The following is a 21545-nucleotide window of genomic DNA, read 5'->3' on the forward strand; positions in this document are numbered from 1 at the left end:
ATAATGGTACGAATGCAGAGTCTGAATGGGCAATGGTTTATAGTCTCAAGATGCCACGCTGGACTTCTCACCGAACAAGCCAGACATAAACATGCCGTGGGGCCCAGAACAGCGATGATTGACTCAGGCTTCCATTGGTTTCTAAATGTCCCCCGCAGGGCGGCAGGCGGTGTTGAATCACAATGTAACGAGCAACAAAGTCAGGCCGAACTGTCCTTGCAATGAATGAGCCTGGACAATGAAATAAGGACCGTGTGGACCAGACTTGACAACAACCGGATTGTGCAATGGAGCGAAAGGCGTTGATTCCAAGCCACAAAGAGGCGAAACGGAAGAGTCACCCTGTCGTTTTCTGCCGGCGGACAGCCAACGCGGACGGAGCCGCAATAACAGCGAGAGCGTTGCAGGCCAGAATGGTCATGGAAGGGGATAGAGTTGACAAACCGAATCATAAAGTAATAAACATCATTTTCCACACTAACATGATAGTTCTTTCTTCTCGTTTCATTCTTTATATAGCCTTGGAGCTATTCAAATAACTTGATCGCCTTGGGTTTCTACTTTGACCGCTTATCTTATCGGCATGTGACCGCTCACGCGTAAAGAGAGTCACGTCGAAGGCGCGACTACAACACGACTTTCGAGTGCTGCCCGCCCAAACCCGTTCTGCTCATCACGACCTCGCTCCCTTTTGACTGGCTTCTAGTGGTGTATGGCAGCATCTTGCGTGCATAATTACCATGCCTGAAGCCGTTCCGCCCCCCAAACGGGCCTTGGCCGATACGACCACCAATCCACGCGGCAATGTCGTTTCCCCCGCCGCGCTGAAGAAGCGCAAGCTCGATAACCAACACTCGTCCCAGCTTAAGCCACCCTCACAAAATGCCCAGCGCAAGGGCTTTGGCTCAAGTCAGCCACAGAAGAGTCAGTTCGAAGAGGAAGTCCTCGAGAAGCTGACACAGGATATTGGTGACTTGAAAGGGAACAATGCGGAGAAGGACCAGCAGTGGGAGCGACCGGCCCTGGGTGAATTCGACCCGACGAAGGAGAACATCTGTTTCCAGCAGATTGATGCCGAAGAGGGCAGATTTGGAGCTGACAAGATGGCCGTTCGCCTATTTGGTGTCACTGAGGTACATATTGCCTTGGCAGTGGAAGTTGAACCGACATGAAATCTAACATGGTTCCTAACAGCACGGTCAATCGGTGATGCTACATGTGACTGGATTCCAACATTACCTTTACATCGCTGCCCCTGTTGGCTTTACCAAGGAGGATTGCAACCCCTACCGCGCCTTCCTCGAGACCAAACTCGCCCAAATGGTCCCGGTCATCGAGTCCGTACAAGTAACACTCCGAGAGAACATATATGGATTTCAGGGAAACCAAAAGAGCTGGTATCTCAAGATTACCGTGACCGACCCAAAGTTCATTGCCAGGGTGCGCAGTGCGCTTGAGACTGGAAGTGGATCAATGAACTACAAAGGCCTCTGGAGCAGCTCGGACTCGGGAATTCTCACGTTCGACAACATCCAGTATCTGCTGCGATTTATGATTGACACTGGTCTACACGGAATGTCGTGGGTTGAAGCAAAAGCTGGACAATATCGCCTAGTGTCAGACCACGAAAGGCAATCTAACTGCCAGATTGAGGCCATTATGGACTACCGTGATATGACCGCACACGCCCCGAACGGGGAATGGGCTAAGATGGCCCCTCTGCGTATCTTGTCTTTCGATATCGAGTGTGCTGGGCGCCAAGGCATTTTCCCGGAACCCAATGTGGACCCCGTCATTCAAATCGCTAATGTGGTTACTCGGTATGGAGAATCGAAGCCCTTCGTCCGAAACGTATTCTGCCTCGACACTTGCAGTCTCATTGTCAATACCCAGATTTTGGAGTTTGAAAAGGAGGAAAGAATGCTGATGGCATGGCGCGAGTTTGTAGAGAAGGTCGATCCGGATGTCATCATTGGATATAACATTGCGAACTTCGACTTCCCGTACTTACTGGACCGTGCGAAACATCTGAAGTGCCACCAGTTTCCCTACTGGACCCGACTGAAGAATTGCAAGACCGAAGCTAAGGAGGCTAATTTCTCGAGCAAGCAAATGGGCAATCGAGAAACCAAAGCGACCAATACCAACGGCAGAATTCAACTGGATTTGCTCCAGTTGGTGCAGAGAGATCACCACTTGCGAAGTTACACCCTCAATTCTGTATCCTATGAATTCCTGGGAGAGCAGAAGGAGGATGTCCATCACACCATGATCACAGAACTTTTCAACGGAACTCCCGATTCTCGACGACGATTGGCGGTATATTGTTTGAAAGATGCTTATCTACCACAAAGATTGATGGACAAGCTGATGTGCTTGGTCAACTATACGGAAATGGCAAGAGTCACGGGTGTTCCGTTTAATTTTCTCCTTTCTCGAGGCCAGCAAGTCAAGTTCATCAGCCAGCTGTTCCGAAAGGCCCTTGAGCAACAACTGGTCATTCCGAACACAAAATCGCAGGATGAACAAGATTATGAAGGTGCAACTGTCATCGAACCCAAACGTGGCTACTACGGTGTGCCTATTGCCACTCTCGATTTCGCATCTCTGTACCCGTCCATTATCCAGGCGCACAACCTTTGCTATACCACATTGCTTAACAAAAGCAGCGTTGAGAAGCTTGGTCTTGTGAAGGATGACGACTATATCGTGACGCCAAACGGAGACATGTTCTGTACCTCAAAAGTCCGCAAAGGCCTTCTATCGCAAATTTTGGAGGAACTTTTGGGTGCCAGAAAGCGCGCGAAGAAGGAGTTGGCAAGTGAGACCGATCCCTTCAAAAAGGCCGTCCTGAATGGTCGTCAACTTGCCCTGAAGATCAGCGCAAACAGTGTGTATGGTCTTACGGGAGCCACAGTCGGCAAGCTGCCCTGTCTTCCGATCGCCAGTAGTACCACAAGTTATGGTCGACAGATGATCGAGAAAACCAAGTCTGAAGTCGAAGCGCGCTACACCATCGCCAATGGATACTCTCACGATGCCGAAGTCATCTATGGTGATACTGATTCGGTCATGGTCAAATTCGGCGTGACGGAACTGGAAGAGGCGATGAAACTCGGCGAGGAGGCCGCAGAATTCGTTTCAGCCAAGTTTCTCAAGCCTATCAAGCTCGAGTTCGAAAAGGTGTACTTTCCCTATCTGCTGATCAACAAAAAGCGTTATGCCGGTCTTTACTGGACCAATACCAAAAAGCACGACAAGATGGACACTAAGGGTATTGAGACCGTGCGACGAGACAACTGTCTGCTTGTACAAAATGTCATTGAAACTGTCTTGAACAAAATCCTCATTGATCGAGATATCGATGGTGCCCAGGAGTAAGTCGAAGACCTATTGACTGGACAAAGAACACTGGCTAATATGTTGGCATACAGCTATGTTAAATCGACTATCTCTGATCTTCTGCAGAACAAGGTGGATATGTCCAAGCTGGTGATCACCAAGGCCTTGTCTCAGAAGGAATACGCCGCCAAGCAAGCCCACGTCGAGCTTGCCAAGCGTATGACGAAGCGTGATGCCGGATCGGCTCCCGCTTTGGGAGACCGTGTGGCCTACGTCATGATCAAGGGCGCGGCCAACTCGAGGGGTTACGAGCGTGCCGAAGATCCCATTTTCGTGCTTGAGAACAACATTCCGATTGATACTAAGTATTATCTGGACAACCAGCTCGCCAATCCGTTGGGCCGTATCTTCGAGCCTATCTTAGGCGAGAAGAAAGCCAATCAACTGCTCACAGGCGAGCACACCCGATCCATCTCAGTCGCCGTGCCCAGCTTGGGTGGACTGATGAAGTTCACGAAACGTACCCAGACCTGCATGGGCTGCAAGAAGCCCTTGGCAGGCAAAGAAGAGATGGCTGGTGCTGTGTGCGAGAACTGTCGCCCTCGTATCGGCGAGCTATACACCAAGTCTCTTACGAAGGTGTCTGACCTCGAAGTCCGCTTTGGACGGCTATGGACGCAGTGCCAGCGATGCCAGGGCAGTCTTCACTGCGAGGTTATCTGCTCGTCGCGCGACTGCCCCATCTTCTACATGCGTATGAAGGCCAAAAAGGACGTGGAAGACTCGCAGAAGGAGCTGGCTCGATTTGACTTTGATGCTGGTGCTTGGTGATGACAAAATGTATCTGCTTCTGTATGATTTTACCTGGGGAGCATTTGAGATTAAAGTTTCGCGGTGCCGGGCGGGCTTTGGGTGTATTTCATGGAAGGCGTTCGAAGCGTGGTCCTGTACACAGTTTAACAGCAGAAGAATGCATTTGGGATGCACGAAATGATAAATGATCGAAATGGTAAATGATCGAAATGATCCTGTCATGAAGTTTCGAAGTTGGTTGTAACCACATAGATCGACTGACTCGGAGGTCGAACTGTCCGATCGTTCCTGCACTGCGGAAGTCTTGGCGCGGGGGCAGCTCCATCTTCTCCGCCAATCCCTGCGAGCTTCTTCTCGACATTTGCACGAGCCTCGGCCCTCCAGTTAACTATGGACAGGCCTGGAAATATAGATAGGCACCGCCAGGCGGAAGCTCCATACAGCTTCCAAGCAAATGGCGCTCCCATTGCCTGGGCAGAGGTATGTCGTCATCCAGATTTTCTCTCAGCCGCGGAGACAAAGCGACGGAACAAGAGTGCGAACGAAAGGGCCTCAACTTCGTCTTCGTCTTTGTTTCCCCTTAGGGATCACACTTCGCTAACAGTCTGCATCGTGCAATAGATGTTCTCCCAACACGACGCTGTACTGACCTCCCATCTTGAGATGCTGGACTCAGTGAAGGCCCATGTTACGCGGGATGACGAGGCGTTTCGGACAGTGTCCTCTATGGTGACCAAGACAATCCAGGCGATGAATCAGTCCAAAGTGGCCCGGAAGTATATGGTGTGTTGCTCTTGGTGGATTAACTCTCTGGGACCCCGCGACTGACACCTTACCCCTCCTAGCTCAACCGTATGTTTCGCAACACTCTCCTCGGACCCTTCACTTTTCTCCATTATATCACAGCTTTAACAACCATATGTTCATCAATACAGGAAAGACGTCCGACAATGTATTCAATGCTACCCCGTCCTCATCCTCAGCACCGAAGACGAACCCGCAACCTACCCCCACCCCGCAATTCACAGATACAGAGACCCGTGGTCGGAGAAAGCGACCAAGAACCGAGAAGGAGGGAACTGTTACACCATCTCAAGAACGTTCGCAAGAGGACCCTCGAGCTTCGAAACGAAGGCGTGACCTCATTTCCTTTCAAGCTACTGAGGAAGATCCTCGAAATGCGTCATATGCCTCATCCGGCTCGCTCGAGACAGAAGACATTTCAGCTGAAGTACAGCGGCGACTGCGAATCAAAGAAGAGCGACGGTGGAAGAAGGAGACTAACAAACCAGAAAAGCGCAAGCGCGAGAGTCTTGTGTCGACTGAGAGCGTGTCACCCGGTGGAGCGCGACACAAGAAGAAACGCGCGCGGACAGGTACCGATCTGAAGAGGACTGGAGAACCGCTGACGGAGAACATGGATGGAAAGACAAAAAGATCCAAAAGGCCACATAATGGAGGCTAACGGCGGAGCATCCGGAGGTCCCACTCCTTTTCGACTTGGTTGCTGAAGTCAGTCATGGGTTTAACACTCAAGTACATACCTATTGTTACTATTCCCGACTTTGTCATTGTTTTGCGGGTCTAAATTAAGATCTGGCGCCGAGAGACGGATCCTTGATTTCAACCCCTGGCTGGCCTTTGTCTCACAGGGTACTTCTTCAAAACGCTATTGTCTGGGCTAATATTACGATAAAATTCCTTTCCAGTATGTCTGATAACCGCTCGGTTCCTTCAAGTTCAGGACAAAAAGCTGAAACGGCATGGAGCTCTCTCGGGCTGATACCGCCCAGGAGTATAATAATGTCTTGCCTCCTATACATAGCACTGGTACTAGTCTTACGGGTTCAAATTCGACACTTAGCGTTCATTTTACCATCCCGTTAGCCTCACGTCATTTCCCTTCCGCTGCCCCATTCGGAAAAACTCTCATCACTCCGTCAGGAATTGCTGAAGATATCTACTAGGCCTAGTAACTGCCTCCATCCACGGTTCACCTTCCGTTCGCTCTGTTTCTACAGCCGGTCCCGCAACGATTTGGGTTTCGGACGACGGAGGATAAGGTTATCCCCACAAAAATCGGCCGGGGTAATGGAACTAGCCCTAATTGCTCTGCCCCAAACATCTACACCCACGGATTCCTACGATTAGAGAAGGGCCAAAGCCATTCATTCCAAGAAACCCTGCAATTACCAAACCCAATTGGTCTTCAGCTGTCCCTTCTTCTTCTTCTCCTCACGCTCTTTCCTCTCCCCTCTCCATCTCCCTTCATCTCCCTTAGGAGGTCAACTCCATACCATCTCATCCTATCTCCGTCGAGATTCTTTGACCACGTCCGTTTTACTCCACCGTCAAACACAGAAGAGGCCACCTCGGTCCTCCTCCTTGGGAAATCACACAAGCGTGCTGGGTCACTAGGCCGGCTTTAAGTGGTCGGACTTGTAGGGCTTTTACTTCTGAAACTTGAGGGATTTCACTGCGTGCAAAATCGTTCCAAGCCAAATCGTTAAAAAATCGTTCACGTTGATCAAGCGTTTTCAATCATATCCCAAAAACAGCAAAGCAGAAAAGATCTCTGAAGTGGAAATCCGGTTCTTGGAAGAAGGCAATAGGGCTTCTCTTGTGTGATTCTCCTGGGGTTGAGACCGAGTCCTAACTATCCCGTTAACAAGCAAAAATGACCTATCAACCATTTTTCGGCGGGAAGAACAATCGTCCTGCGTTCAGTCACCAAGCCGGGTCTCTTCGACCAAATCAACCCACCAACGGCCCAGGACCAAGACATCCCGGATGGAACGGACATCCGAACTCCTCCAACTCGCGGAGCTTCAATCCAAACCCCTCCAACTCGGGGAACTTCAATCCAAACTCCTCCAAACCGCGGAAATTCAATCCAAACCATCATAACCAGCGAAACTTCAGTCCCAACTCCAACCCGCGGAACTTCAATCCAAACCATCACAACCGCAATTTCAATTTGCACCAGCCTGCCAACCGTGGTGGTGCAGAGCGCGTAAGTACCCAGTTCACTCACCTCACCATTCATCCCAATCAAAGGAAAAAGCTAACAGCATCACAGAACTACCAGCCTGATTCCCATCCACAACGAGGAAACTTCCATCCCCGTCAGAATCAGCAGTTCCACCAGCCGCTACGTCCCGACCAGCAGCAAGTTGGCCGCTTCAATAGCCCCAAACATGGTCGGAGACACAACCAACAGGCCCATCGCGAAAGCCCAGTAAGTAGTACTTCCGCGTCGGGGGACAGCATGGCCTCTCCCTCCACCCCGGATTCCTCATTCTCTCCAGGCTCATTCTCAGACATGTCAGGAGACATGTACGGGGACTCATTTTCAGACTCGGACACAGATTCTAATAATTATTACCAGGCACCAATTCAAGCTGGCTACCAAGACCTTCGGCGCGTACAAAATTCTCGCGTTCAACCCCACAGGCAGCGCAATCGCCAAAATCAAGTACGTGAAGCCATAGAGCACTACATATTTCGAGTCTATAATAACCCGTTCCTGAAGAAAAACCTTCTTTGGGCCCAGTCCATTGTCAAGGAGATCGAAATGCCCGATGCCGAGGAGATTGACCCTGACATCGAAATGCCCGACGCACCTCCACTTGAGGCTACATATCCTTGCATACCTGATCCGGTATGGTCGTTTCCGAGCCACTACAACTATGAATGAATCTAACATTCATCTCTACGATTAGTTCGAAGAGGGACTTGCTGCCATGGACCAAATCTACTTGGGCATGCTCCAGCACCTCCACACTGTCCGTCAAGGCTACAACTTTGGATGAAAAAACATCCTATAAGAAAGTCTTCAAATCAAATCGTGCAACATTGAATCATATGCATTGCATTCATCATGGCATCGCATTTTCAATTTCAGTTTCAATTTCTGGGAGGAAGATTGAACCTTTGTTTCGAATAAATTGTCATTTCCTTGAAAAGATTGTGTCATTATATTACCTGTACATCATTCCATTCACCGTGGGGGATGGCCGAAGGGGAGCCATTGCCTTGAAGGTTTTTCTCTTTACTTCGAAGAACCTGGTTGTACGATTCATTCGTCAGGTGCTTGTTAATCTCATTGACATGCAATGTATGTTGTAACATGCTCGTACTATACATCACGATGAGCATTCTCATTTTCATTTCATTTCACTCTCAGTTTGATTGTTAGTTAGATTAGAATGGATGAAATTCCCCTTTCACGTCACGTTCTTTGTAGGTTTGTCATGAAGCACAAGATGTACGTTGTAAACGTAGTTTACTCTAGTACTGGCACAACAGCCCCATAAATTACATCGTCAATAGCCTCGAGGACCTTGCAGATACGGCATGGCTGGATTTGAAGGTTGTGTATCAGTGAGCGGGATCCAGAGTATGTCAGTTTCTTTTTCCTAGTAGGCCTGGGCAGATTTGTAGATTTGATGTACATAGTTTCCAATGGTACATGAGAATCAAGTAGCCGAGGAGCGGAGGATAACACATTAGTGAATGCAATGTAGATGAAAAAGCGAACGCCCGTTCCCAATGCTGAATCGAAGGAAATATTGGTACAAAGACAACTGTCGGAGACAGACATATGTGCAGAGAGATGAGTGATAACCGCAGTCAGTCGAAGTCGAAGTCGAAGTCGGAAATGGCGGAGAACATGGGCGTATCCTCCGGAGGATCGAGGACCGAGCAGTCATACAACGAAGACAAGCGTTCCACCTACTCGTCATTTTCCTCCTCCTTCTTGCCCCAATTCCAGACTTCCCAGATATGCTCATAGATCAAATCGGCATACCCCTTCCCCTCCTCCAAGGCCTCCTGCTCCTTCTTCAGCCGCTCCTCCATCCACCCCGGCGATTCCCCACCCATCCATACCCGCTGCGCAACACCCTGCTGTTGCGCCTGGCGCGCCTTCAGCTTCTCCAGTTCCTCGCTCACAGATCCACCCTTCGCCAGGGCCTCAGCCTCGCGGATCTGCGCATCGCGTGATGCGCGTAAGCGCGCCTGGATTTCCTCCGCGCGCTCGCTGGGCAGTTCCCGCATAATAGACGGGCGGGCTATCCGCGCTTCGATGCGCTCGACGATGCTGCGGCCCGTCCGCTCGCGGGTGACATGGTTTGCAGAGATACAGAAAGCGCTGGCTAGTAGGACGGTGAGATGGTCGAGTTTGCGGGGGGTAGTGCGATTAGCACCGGCGAGGCGACGAGAAATGTGAGGGCGGCGTAGTTCTTGAAGCGCTCATAATCGGCTTCGCGGGCCGAGAGGGGACTTGGTTGTTGCGGGTCCGGAGCAGTCATGCTGTCGAGGTTTGCAATGCAGTATATCTGTCGGGGCTATCCTGGACGATTCAATTGGACCCTGGCGCCATTCCGTTCAATTTTTGGATGCGCATGTTCGCCGAAGTACGGTGGACCCGACGTGCCAAAAGTGCAGATCATGTGACTGGAGTGGTCCTTTGCGCCGTCGATGCCTCCCAAAGTTTCGTTGCAGGATGGATTGAGCAATGGATCAGTCCAGCCACATTGCGCTGTCTTGTTCAGGGCAATTTCCTCGCGAAATCCCCCCACCCTCGGCACCGCCTCAGGCCTTGCCTGTTTTCTGATCGTTGCCATCCATTCCCCACCTCAGAAGCCTCCTCAGCCACGATTCCACCGCCGTCTGGTGCAGCGGCGACTCACGGCATGGGCTTGCTGTCCACGCCCTGCACGCTCTGCATGCCTTGCACAATGTTGTACGCGGCAACTGAGCCACAGAAAGCGGTCCTAAAAATATCGGGATGTACACGAATGACGAAGCTTGACCGAAGCTTAGCGCGCCAGGGCTGAGGCTATTGAGTGGTTGAGGTGGAGCATGAGTGGAGACACTTGCCTTGTCCATTCTTTGGGTCTGACCAGCGGCTGCTGGGGGAATCGAAGGTTTCAGTGCAATTCCACTGAAATTCCCGCACTCTTATCGAATAGTCGACCCATCCAGGCACCGACAACTCGATGATGCAGCGGCTTGACGGTTCACAGGGAGTCTCAGACGGACCAGCAGCGCCGTTCAACTCGTACCAGTATTTTCCTGTCTGCCATCATTCGCAGACTGAGTCCCCCATTTTGTCCGGCCGTTAGAACAGACCGATTCACTATCGAGCCGATCCATTTCCCTTTTCCCAGGGCATGGCTCCAGCTCTCAGACCAGCTCCTTGCGTACAACATCCGGAGTGATCTCATCGGCCAGCGATCACCGCGGGACAACGTGGCGGGGCTTGGAGCGTTTGGTGGAGGCCCTGCGCCAGCCACTGATGTACCCGACCGGTTTGTTGGATCTTTAGCCATAGATGCGGCCTGGCGGAAAAGGCCCTTTCCCTGCCTCCACCGAGTTTACGCATGGTCACCATGACACGGTGACGACGGGCCCCCGACACAACTGAGAAGTGGATCCTGGGTCTGTATCACCCGGGCTTCCTGAACAGAGGATGAGTGTGGGCCAGTCATGGAATCACATTCACTGGGGTGAACAATAATAACGATAGTCTCGTAATTATAGCAAAGTGAAGAGTTACGTACCTGTACCGAGTGATCCAGCGGTGCTTCGTACCCTACAGTACCCTCTCTTCCCCCGAGTCGATTCATATAAATCCATCCCCCCGTCAGCCTTCCCAGTCGTCCCTCCCTCCCTCCATCAACCCCCAAAACTTCCTCTTATCTCTCTCTCTGACACCTTTCCACCTCTTTTCAACCCATTTTCCCACTTTCTCTCGATCCAACCATCAATATGTTCGGCAACGGCCTCTTCAGCTTGTTCTCCTCCAAGCAGGCGCCCACCAATGGCGCTACCTGGGATGCGCCTACCGCCTCCCCCCAGAATCAGCAGCCTACCAGCCCCGATGCCCCCTCTACTGAGCGCGTCGTCACCGAGCAGCCCGTATGTGATTCCCCCTGCCCACCTCATACTCTTTCAGGCAGGCTCTTTGTTTGCTGATCTTAACGTGCTTTGCAACGACAGAACTCCCAGGAGAATATGATGAAGCTGCGCGGTGGTGGTGCCGGCGATGTCTGCTGTGGCCTGTAAGTGCCTCTTACTCCTACCTCACTTCCGTCGGGCCCATGACCTGCAGAGCACTGCCGCCTGCGGTCTGTAGCGCACCAACAATCCTGAGGCCATTGCGCATACTATAAGACCCCGTCACTGACATACCTCAGCTGCGCGGGCCTCCTCTGCTTCGAGTGCTGCGAGGACTGTTGCTAAACAGCTACTCCATACCCATGATCTCGGCGCTGCACAGCTCAGATCACATCGGGACTCGAATAGCTGGATCTGGAGGAGCTACACCCCTTCTCGCACCTTTAGCGATCTCCCTACGTCCCAACGTTCCAATGCTCCTGTTGAGGACATGCCAAGAAAGCTAGCTAGCTCTGATATCACAAGATCGGATCTACACGTACATCGGAGGTGGTTGTGATTCCTTTCCCCACTCGGTCCCTTTGGTTGCTTGTGCCATTTGCCATTTCCCCTTCGAGGTGCCCCTTCATGTTATGATGATGTTTCACCTGCTGCCCAATCTTTTTTGTCTTTTTTGCCTTTTTTTTCCTTGCGCAGATAGCCTACTGGCTGTCTGGCGCGTGTAAATGGAGTCGCGGCCGTTGGACAATACCCTTTATCTGAGCAATCTTACCGACGTTTAAAGTTTCCTGTCCCTTTATTCAAGGTTCGGCTCATATGGAACTTATCAAATGCCATCGTACGGTTGATATCAGCAAGGATGCTCTCCTGGTAGTGTGAAATTTTGATAACAAGATCATGTCCCCTTCCATGCCTCATCAGTCGGCGACAAACTGCATGGCTTCCTTGAATTCGGGCGGGACCAATTCGATTCTAATGAGACATCGCATCCTGCGCAACCTTCGCTATCATAGATGGTAGTTGAGTGGTAATCATGGTCTTATGGCTTCAACGCTTTCGTCTCTGGACTTTGGAGAGGAGCTGCGCAACCCTGCGATCACTAAAAGCTTTCCTCGGTATTTTCATAGAAATGCCGGTTATCCTTGTTGAGATCCAGATAGCGCCGCAGGGCCACTCCCTTTTCCCGAGTTCCCATATCATCGTCGATAATCCATGTTTGAATCTTCTGCGTGCCGGTGCGCTTGGTGGTCTGGACACTCGGAAAACCAGCCGTCGCATCTGGATCCACCGCCGCGGTCTCGCCGATCGAGCAATTCCGATCGCCAAACTCTATATGCGAGACAAAAGCGGCGGCGGTATTGAACTCCTTCTTGCATCTAGGGCAACTATGAGCTCAAGTTATTAGCTGCTCCCTGTGCGTCCGTGGATGTGGATACTTACCGGGACTGTTTCGGGAATGGGAAAGCGTCCCGCTTTGCCTCGTCTTCAATGTGCGTCTCGAACTCGTCTAGATCGGCTGAGCTCCAGCCGCAGTTGCACACGTAAGGATCGTCTGTGTTCTGCGGAACCGGCTGCGAAGACCCGATTGGGGTGAGTTTGGGATACATGTCCGGAGTCCAGGCGTAGGTCTCAGGCTCCGGGGGAATTGACTCAGGTCCGCTCTGGAAGCAGTTGTCGTCAAAGGAGAGCATGTCATTTGGGGTCCTGGGGAGCGTTACTGCCGGACTTTTCGGCGTCAACGGTAATATCGGCGTGTGGACGGGACTAAGGGCAGGTTTGGCATGAACGGGTTCTTGAGACTTGCTTCCCTTCTTCGGCGTGTTCGAGGGCGAGGTGCTGAGGCAAAGGTCACCATCCTGGCAGTCGAGGCCCTTATTGGTCAGAGGAGCCTTAGAAGATACCGAGGGGTTCTCATTTTCCGGGCCTGTTGCGTCCATACGAGGCTTAATGCTTGGATGTACCCGGTTGGAGGGAGTGATCTTGCATTTACCCTTCTCGACGTGGCCCACCAGCGCAGTGGCGGACTTGAAGGGCTCCGGGCAAAATGGGCAGAAGATAGTGGCCTTGGTCGGCGCATGTAGCTATCGAGTGCATCAGATTAGTATTTCAGCAGGATCATATACATCCATTGCTAGTAGGGGTTGACCGACCTGCTTGACATGATGCTCAAGATCACCCTGGCTCATGAAGTCCAGATAGCAGAAGAGGCAAGGGTAGTGGTCACTGCTCCGGATTGTGTGCAGGAAGTACTCCAGCAGAGAATCGAAGTTCTGTCCACAGCATCTGATGTGATCCCGCTCATTCTGCACGTGCTCTTTCATAGCCTCCACGGACGGGAAGACGCGAGGGCAGCAGGTGAAGCTACAGGGCACAGGTATCGCAGGTGCGGGCCTGTGTGCCATCTTAGAGCCCAACGAGGGGTCTTTGAATGGATGGTAAGAAGAAAGAGCGTGAGTTTACGATGATGGACGCTCACGGGATGTTTGAAGATAGAAGGTGGACGAGAGAAGATGCGAAGAAATCAAGGAAGGCAGAGACTAGAAGAGGGGGAGAAGGCAGGGTTGAAGCGAAATTTCCATTATTTTGCCAACATTGCAACTGAACATCTCCCTATTATCAATGATGCCACTTGATGGTCCCGCCTCAAGCTATCGAATCACCACATACTGCTTCCCCTTCGCAACTACTTAGGCTGCATCAGGTTAATAGAGTATCATCATCATCATCACCCATTTCCCTCCTCCCTCCTCTCTCCAATGACCGGAAACTAAAAGCGTGAGAAAGGCAGCCTGTAGAACTGCATCAGCTATGTGGCTCTCCTGACAAGTGCAATAAATCCTCACCACTTGCCCCGCAGGGTAATGACGGCCCAATTATTGCCATCGGCATCAGTCTCCTTTTCCACCTTGGTCGAGAAGGAGATTGCACTCATGATACCATCCCCAAACTTCTCATTCAGCACCGCCTTGTACGCATACCCATAGTTCTGCACGATCTCATACAGTCGATAGATCAGCGGCTCCTTGGGCGGCATCTCGACCGACCTGCCGCGATCGGGGAAGCCGCTGAGCTGCTCCTCCAGCAGGCCGTGGTGGATACCGAGCAGTTCTGATAGCTTCTGAATGTCCTCTGGCGAAGCCTTGGCCTGGCCGTAGAAAATGGCAGCAGCTGCAACCTCACTGCGGCCAATATGCTGCCCAATCTGCTCGAAGCTGAGCTTCTGGGTGGCTTTGGCTTGGAAGAGGGTGGCGGAGGATGCGGGGAGATAAGGGTGCTGCGAGGTCTGGAGCGTATTAGTTTCGTACCCATCAAGCTTTGATCGGGAGGAAGTAGTATACATCGAGAGTGGCGAGAGACATGATGTTCACGGATATGAAATGATACTATGAAGGCGATCAGATATGGTATGAAGTCAGGAAAACGATCAGATATGGTATGAGGTCAGGAATGCGATTAGGTATGGTATGAGGTCAGGAAGGTGGCGGCTTGTGCCCGGCTTTTATCGCTGGTTCCGGCAGCTGCGGGGCGGTCCGGCGATAACGTGCGGGGAATGCTGCCAGCTGGCCCTGCCGTTGGTCTCGAGAGAGTCTGTTCCACCGAGTAACAGACGTTGAGAGAATATTGATTGATTGATTGATTCCACAGAGTAGAAAAGGCCGGTGCTTTGATACAGATGGAGTGTTCGACACCTTGTGTAGACCAAAGCGCACTAGGAGTCTCACCTGCGTGGTTGCAGCGACGTGGAGATCAGCCGAGTATAGAGGCTCTGCACAATACACGAAGACAGTCTAGAACATTAATTGCTGCGTGGTAGACAATGCTCAGTCGCCAAGGATCCTACTGTAGTCACAGCGGGTTCGTCTTATTACAGTTACAGTAGTCTCGGCCGTACGGGCCTGTCAGACGATACGCGGGAACACGCCTGGGCACTATCGCCCCACCGCGCCTGCATCTGCCCGCCCGCATCATCGACCCAGCAGCAGAACCATAAGGAGATGCTGACGACTCGGCCTCAGATCATTCGGCTACGCCAAGTTGCGCAGTCTCCCGCTCAACTTAGCTCAGCGCAGCGCCACACCATTCAAACACTCAAAACCGCAGAGCTCTGGCGAGAACGGACCGTCTCTAACTCAGCCACGTCTCCCGACTCCATCGTGGCTGGGCAGCGGGGCCTCCGGAGCTCTTAAAACACCCCGCCCCAGGCAACCTACGTCCAGCTGATTTTCTTTCTTTCTCTTCTCCTCACACTCTTTGGCCGTCATGTCGCAGAATGAAGATCTGGCCTATGGCCACTACTACGAGTCGGAGCGCGGATCAGGCGACGGGTCCAGAGGACTAAGCGATACCCTCAAGATGTTCAAGGATACCTACAAGAGCCACTCGAAGCCGTCGACCCAGGGATACCAGGGTGGCTACCAGGGGGTATGGTTGATTCCAATACATTTGCAATCTTGTGTCTAACCGTTCCAGTTGTCGCAGCAGGCCTCCCAGGACCCGAATCAAGCCCCATACGGATACAGTCACAGTCAGCAAGGTCAGCAAGACCAGCAACAGTACTACTCGGGTCAGCAGCCGCTGAACCAAGGCCGCCCCCCGAAGGAAGATAAACTTGCCGGGTTCCTGGGCAAGATCCAAGGGGCGGTCACCGATATTGGTTCCGAGTTCGCCACAAAGATCGGTACCGCCATCGATCCACAGGCCTACGCCGAGTATGGAACCGGCAAGCCCGCCGCAGAGCACCGCTTTGGCAGCTTCGCGCCGCCCCGAGAGCACAACGATGTAAAGTGGTATGTTGATGGGTGCGGCTATTTTTGGGCGGTGTCGCAGGCGTTGGAGCGTGCGCGCGAGTCGATCTGGATTCTGGATTGTAAGTGTCGACCCCTCGGATAGGTGCCAGAACATGATGCTGAGTGTCACGATTAGGGTGGCTGTCTCCCGAACTCTACCTGAGAAGGCCTCCAGCCAAGAATGAGAACTATCGGTTGGATCGAATGCTCCAGGCGGCCGCTCAACGAGGTGTACGGGTCAACATTATTGTTTATAAGGAGGTGACGCAGGCTTTGACGCTGTCTTCCTCCCACACCAAGCATGCCTTGGAGGACCTGCACCCCAATATCGCCGTCTTCCGTCACCCCGACCACCTTCCGGACCGCCAGGAGCTGGCATCCGATCTTGCGCACTCCTTACACAACCTGTCGCTCGATTCCGCCGGGCTCTCGAAGATGTCAAAGGATACTCTCAAGGGCCTGTACGGCATGAACGACGATGTTATTCTGTACTGGGCTCATCATGAGAAGCTCTGCCTGATCGATGGCCAGATCGCTTTCATGGGAGGCCTGGATCTGTGCTTCGGTCGCTGGGACACGCACCAGCACGCGCTTTCCGACGTGCACCCGTCCGATATCAACGCCACCGTATTCCCCGGCCAAGACTACAATAACTCCCGCGTCCTTGATTTCCAGGACGTTACTCATTGGGAAAACAATCAGCTGGATCGGAAGACCATGTCCCGCATGGGATGGTCGGATATTTCCGTCAGTCTGCATGGTGCTGTTGTGGAGGACCTGAGACGGCATTTCGTGGAGCGCTGGAACTTCATTTACGATGCAAAGTACCAGGTCCGTCAGAATTCGAGGTATGTACGACTGGCGCTCTTTGGCCGGCCTACCTCGTCTGGTGGCCCTCACTCAGGAGCCGCGCAGCAGCCCGGTCAACACCAGTCGGGAGCTCCAAATCAGCCCCAGCCACAGCAGGCGTCGACCCCCCCATGGCAGTCTCAACAATCTGGTGGTGCCCCTGCCTACCCGCCACCTCCAGGCCAGATATCATCTAGCCCGCAGCCACAGCAGCAACCACCGGCGTACCAGTCGTACCAAGCTGGCAGTGGAGCGACTTCGACATACCCTCCACCCCCGAGCCATGTTTCTGGCCAGAGCCAGCAGCAACCGCAGTACAATACCTCCCCCTCGTATCAGTCTGGCAGCACACCGAGCTACCCGCCTCCGCCGGGACAGGCCTCGTCTGGTCAGAGCCAGCAGCACCAGCACGCCTCTGCGCCGTCTTACCAGGCCTATCAGTCCGGTAGTTCCCAAAGCTACCAATCTCCACTGGGCCAGACGCCACCACCCAATCAACTGTCCCCATCCGGCTACTCGAGCCATTCCCCCAACCCAGGATCTCACCAGTACACGTACACGGGCGATTCCTTCCCGCCACCTCCCGTAGGAGGTCCTCCAAGCCAGTCTCCTGCAACTCAATCATACCAGCCTCAGCAGCAACAGGCCCAAGCACCCTACTATCCCACGCCGCCCACCCAGGCCTCAGGCGGCCCTACTCAACCGGGTCAGCAACAAGCTCAAACTCATTATTACCCACCTCCACCTGGACAGGAAGCCTCTCATTCTGCCACTCGTGCCATTGACGACTATCATTATGAAGGCGATCAAGATCGGGGCTTTGCACCGAAGCGCTTCACACAGTACGGTAATCAGCTTCGTGGCCAGCTGGCCGGCCAGATTCATCAGTATCAAGATCGTTTGACGACTTACGGCCGTCCGCAAGCGCAAACTCGCGGGAACATGTCCTGCCAGATTGTGCGCAGCTGTGCTAAGTGGAGTAATGGAAGTCCGCTCGAGCATTCGGTCGCGAATGCTTACGCTGCTATCATCAAGAACAGCCAGCATTTCGTGTATATCGAGAACCAGTTCTTTATCACGGCTACTGGTGACTCTCAGCAACCGGTAAAGAACAAGATTGGTGCTGCAATTGTTGAGCGTATCCTGCGTGCTGCTCGTGCTGGCCAGAAGTACAAGATCTTTGTCGTTATCCCCTCGGTGCCTTGCTTTGCTGGTGATCTGCGCGATGATGAGACTCTGGGTACTCGGGCTATCATGGAGTTCCAGTATAACTCGATTAACCGTGGAGGCAACAGTATCATGGAGCTGATTGCCAAGGAAGGCTTCAACCCAATGGAGTACATCCGGTTCTACAACTTGCGAAACTACGACCGGATCACCAACGACGGTCTTCTCGCCGCTGTGGAGCGGGAGAGTGGCGTCAACTATGAGGATGCTCGTAGACAATATGATCAGCAGATTGCTGGTCCCGGTGGCTATGCTCCAGCTCCCCCGACTGCTACCCGCAGTGCGTTCGACACCAGCGCTCCGTTCCAGCAGTATCAGCAAGCAGCTCAGCATCACGATCAAGGGAACAAGCCTGCTGGATCTGGTCGCTGGGACAGTGTCAGCTCCTGCTACATGCTCGGGGGAGAGGACATTCGCAATGTCCCATGGGACGGCCACCCCAATGCTGAAATAGACGCGTTCGTGAGCGAAGAACTTTATGTTCACTCAAAGGTATGCTTCACACCCTCAGTACCTATCGATCCATTCTAACAGAAGCAGGTGATGATTGCCGACGATCGCGTGGTCATCTGTGGCTCCGCTAATCTGAACGATCGCTCGCAACTTGGTGACCACGACTCCGAGATTGCCGTCATAATTGAAGACTTCACCCCGGTTCAGTCCAGCATGAACGGGCAACCCTGGATGGGGAGCCGCTTCGCGACATCGCTCCGCCGGGAGTTATTCCGCAAGCACCTTGGTTTGCTTCCCGCCCAGGACTACCAGCGCCCAAACGCGAACTTCGAGCCCGTCGGCGTACCCAACCACTACGACCTCGACTGCCCCGAGAGCAAGGTGGTTGCCGACCCGCTTTCCGACACCCTCCAAAGCCTGTGGAACTCGCGCGCGCACACCAACACCGAAGTCTTCCGCAAGGTCTTCCATGCGGTCCCCGACGACGCAGTGCGCAACTGGGCCACCTACAAAGAGTTCTATGAGTACTACTTTCACAAGGCGGATATGGAGGCCCAGGGCAAGGATCAGTACGGCCGGCCGCCTCGATATCAGTGGGGCCACGTGGTGCGAGATGACTTTGCGCCGGGTGCAGAGGGAGCGAAGCAGGTTAAAGAGCTGCTTAGCCAGGTTAAGGGCACTTTGGTGGAGATGCCGTTGATGTTTTTGATTGAGGAGGATATCGCGAAGGAAGGGCTTACGTTGAATGATTTGACGAAGCCGCTTTATACTTAGGCTGGTATGGTTGTGAATACTTGGAAGGGGTCGCATATGCCTGCGTGACGAAGAGATGACTTTTGCCTTTCGCGAATGACATTGTTTGCTTCCAGCATATGGTAAATTGTCAGTGTTTTAACTACAGTTGTTCAGGTTGGTTTCAGCCTTTCAAAGTAAATATGTATTCTTCCGTATCTTTTAGCTCGACCTTGACGGACCTGAGGAATGTGGCAGACACCGGCCCTTGGCATTGAGGGTTTTGTCTCAGTGGACTAAAGTTACTGTGTTAGGTTCAGGGGGCTGGATGGGCAGGGGCCGCCCCCACGCCCCGAGAGCAACCTCGCATCTCCTATCGGAAGTCACGGGACAGCATCTGCGGCGTACGTGTATTCGTTAGCAGTACACATAGTGGCCAGCCCACGACAGAAATGTCGCTACCCGCTGCGCCTTTGAGATTTGCAAGTTGGTGACTGTATAGGGAGGTTGGGCACGATCCGTGTTAACTAGGACACAGGCCCCAATGAACGGCGCACAATCACTCGCGAAGACCTTGGCCTCTACAACGCACTCGTCATAGCAGCAGTCTACGAGTTTTCGAGCAAGGAGGTGGACGTCACTTCGCATGAGATCTTCACTGCGCCTCTGAAATTCTGCATCCAGCAGTACCCCTTCCTAGGCGTCGCGGTCAAAGACAAGCATACCGAAAGGCCGTTCTACGAAGTAGTTTCGACGATAGATCTCGAAAATCATATCAATATCATCCAGCCCAACGATCTCGGCACTGAGGGAGAAAACGACATCTTTCAAAAGGTGCTGCCACCAATCCTCGACCGGCCATGGCCTGCTGATCTTCCACCGTGGCGAATTGTCGTTCTCCCTCTGGCGTCAAAGGGCTCCGCCATATCTCGTTGCTTTGTATCTTTTGCATTCTCCCATGCTCTCGGTGATGGTATGGTTGGAGTTTTGTTTCATCGCACCTTCCTAGAGGCATGGCAGCAGAGCACTACAATCCGTGAGAGAGAGTCTTTTCTGGCAATCCCACCAACCCGAACACTTCCGGCACCTTTTGACACCCCCGAGCGACTCCCCATATCTTGGAGGTTCCTCCTTGGCCCGTTGATTGCAGTATACCTACCAAAGGTCTTAAACGACATCCTTGGGCTGCACGCGAGCGCCAGCCCCATTGACGCCGGTACTTGGACCGGTTCCCCCATCTTCTTCAAGTCGGAGGCCACGGTAACCAGCAGAGTGCGACTCCTCGAGATTGATCCGCCGCTTCTCCAAAACGCGCTGCGGGCGTCGAGAAGTCATGACACCAAACTCACCGCGACACTGCACCAGCTGATCATACGGGCTTTAGGCAAAGTAGTTCCCAGCCAGGACGTTACCAATTTCGTCTCTGGGACTCCGGTCGATATGCGCGGGTCGATTGGCGCGCTGGGCAGCGCATGGGGTCTTTATGTTTCCGGCTATTACGAGATGCACCCGCGTCAAGACGCAATGCAGGCGACATTCTCAGACGAGATGTGGACCGCTGCAAGCTCAATGACCAAAAGTCTCGCTGAATGCGCCATGAGGCTGCAGGACCAAGCCATCGGTCTCTTGCGATATGTGCCTAGCATTCGCGATTGGATGACCGGAAAACTGGGGGATCGACGGGATTCCTCGTACGAATTGAGCAACTTGCTTGCCTTCGACGGGGCTAGCGGTGCAAACGACAGGTGCAGGATCAGCAAGATGGTCTTTCTTCAACCTGGGAATGCACTCAGTGCTCCGCTTGTGTTTAACCTGATTAGTGTTAAGGGCGGGAGCTTGGTTATCGCGGTCAGTTGGCAAATCGGGGCCTTGGGCGTACCGGTTGAGGAGGAGGAGAGATTTGTGGATGAGATTTGCTCATCACTTAGAGCGGATGTTGAGGCCTTGGATGGTTGATTGGATCTTGCAGATGTACATTTCTTTCTGGCGAATCGTTTGCATAATTGGCTCGTCAATGTCACCAGCGACGGCAGCTCTATACTCGCATGAATTGGAAAGTTTGCATTTTGATTGACCAAGGATACCTTTACTCTATGGTACAATTTTCGAGACATAAGTGGTAACCATGGCCTACCGACCCACACCGACTACGCCGGTGTGGGTGGGCCGCACCCTACCACCACTACTAATATATCCTAAAACTATCAATTTTTGTGTACAGGATGGATCGAAAACAGCCTCATCACTTTCCCCTCGTAGAATCTTTCTCGAACCCTTTTCCGAAACACGCTATTCCAGGTCGGACTTGGCTTAGTTTCAAATTTTGAATCGTATTGAAAGTTATACATATCACCCGATAGCAGGCTTTATAACTACTTGTAAGAATCTTTCCGGCAATATTAGCCTCTCGCAGCCCTGAGGTTGCAATTTGACGACTCT

General features: G+C 52.6%; 9 protein-coding genes across 9 annotated transcripts; 6 read left to right on the forward strand and 3 right to left on the reverse strand.

The window, feature by feature from the left end:
• Positions 1 to 740: 740 nt before the first annotated feature.
• N7482_006652 (DNA-directed DNA polymerase delta POL3) lies at positions 741 to 4173 on the forward strand (the record flags this gene model as incomplete). The annotated part of the gene is made up of 3 exons (XM_056688777.1): positions 741 to 1133; positions 1195 to 3377; positions 3435 to 4173. The coding sequence occupies 3 exons, from the start codon at positions 741 to 743 to the stop codon at positions 4171 to 4173; spliced, it is 3315 nt and encodes a 1104-aa protein (XP_056541206.1).
• Positions 4174 to 4776: 603 nt separating this feature from the next.
• On the forward strand, positions 4777 to 5620 carry N7482_006653 (uncharacterized protein; the record flags this gene model as incomplete). Its single annotated transcript, XM_056688778.1, has 3 exons — positions 4777 to 4938; positions 5001 to 5007; positions 5091 to 5620. 3 exons carry the CDS (start codon positions 4777 to 4779, stop codon positions 5618 to 5620), a joined length of 699 nt encoding a protein of 232 aa, XP_056541207.1.
• Positions 5621 to 6832: 1212 nt separating this feature from the next.
• Positions 6833 to 7967, forward strand: N7482_006654 (uncharacterized protein; the record flags this gene model as incomplete). Its single annotated transcript, XM_056688779.1, has 2 exons — positions 6833 to 7816; positions 7878 to 7967. The coding sequence occupies 2 exons, from the start codon at positions 6833 to 6835 to the stop codon at positions 7965 to 7967; spliced, it is 1074 nt and encodes a 357-aa protein (XP_056541208.1).
• A 922-nt stretch (positions 7968 to 8889) lies between these two features.
• Positions 8890 to 9467, reverse strand: N7482_006655 (uncharacterized protein; the record flags this gene model as incomplete). Its single annotated transcript, XM_056688780.1, is given in 2 exon segments — positions 8890 to 9307; positions 9322 to 9467. The coding sequence occupies 2 exon segments, from the start codon at positions 9465 to 9467 to the stop codon at positions 8890 to 8892; spliced, it is 564 nt and encodes a 187-aa protein (XP_056541209.1).
• Positions 9468 to 10929: 1462 nt separating this feature from the next.
• N7482_006656 (uncharacterized protein) lies at positions 10930 to 11226 on the forward strand (the record flags this gene model as incomplete). Its single annotated transcript, XM_056688781.1, has 2 exons — positions 10930 to 11079; positions 11161 to 11226. 2 exons carry the CDS (start codon positions 10930 to 10932, stop codon positions 11224 to 11226), a joined length of 216 nt encoding a protein of 71 aa, XP_056541210.1.
• A 931-nt stretch (positions 11227 to 12157) lies between these two features.
• Positions 12158 to 13460, reverse strand: N7482_006657 (putative C2H2 finger domain protein; the record flags this gene model as incomplete). The annotated part of the gene is made up of 3 exons (XM_056688782.1): positions 12158 to 12434; positions 12499 to 13139; positions 13209 to 13460. The coding sequence occupies 3 exons, from the start codon at positions 13458 to 13460 to the stop codon at positions 12158 to 12160; spliced, it is 1170 nt and encodes a 389-aa protein (XP_056541211.1).
• Positions 13461 to 13897: 437 nt separating this feature from the next.
• cyn1 (putative cyanate hydratase) lies at positions 13898 to 14398 on the reverse strand (the record flags this gene model as incomplete). The annotated part of the gene is made up of 1 exon (XM_056688783.1): positions 13898 to 14398. One exon carries the CDS (start codon positions 14396 to 14398, stop codon positions 13898 to 13900), a length of 501 nt encoding a protein of 166 aa, XP_056541212.1.
• A 920-nt stretch (positions 14399 to 15318) lies between these two features.
• pld2 (putative phospholipase D (PLD)) lies at positions 15319 to 19148 on the forward strand (the record flags this gene model as incomplete). The annotated part of the gene is made up of 4 exons (XM_056688784.1): positions 15319 to 15480; positions 15538 to 15925; positions 15982 to 18413; positions 18462 to 19148. The coding sequence occupies 4 exons, from the start codon at positions 15319 to 15321 to the stop codon at positions 19146 to 19148; spliced, it is 3669 nt and encodes a 1222-aa protein (XP_056541213.1).
• A 410-nt stretch (positions 19149 to 19558) lies between these two features.
• On the forward strand, positions 19559 to 21062 carry N7482_006660 (uncharacterized protein; the record flags this gene model as incomplete). Its single annotated transcript, XM_056688785.1, has 2 exons — positions 19559 to 19592; positions 19645 to 21062. The coding sequence occupies 2 exons, from the start codon at positions 19559 to 19561 to the stop codon at positions 21060 to 21062; spliced, it is 1452 nt and encodes a 483-aa protein (XP_056541214.1).
• Between the last annotated feature and the right edge of the window lie 483 nt (positions 21063 to 21545).

The sequence above is a fragment of the Penicillium canariense genome (genome assembly GCF_028826845.1).
Source record: "Penicillium canariense strain IBT 26290 chromosome Unknown utg000004l_segment0_segment0, whole genome shotgun sequence".
Classification (NCBI taxonomy): domain Eukaryota; kingdom Fungi; phylum Ascomycota; class Eurotiomycetes; order Eurotiales; family Aspergillaceae; genus Penicillium; species Penicillium canariense.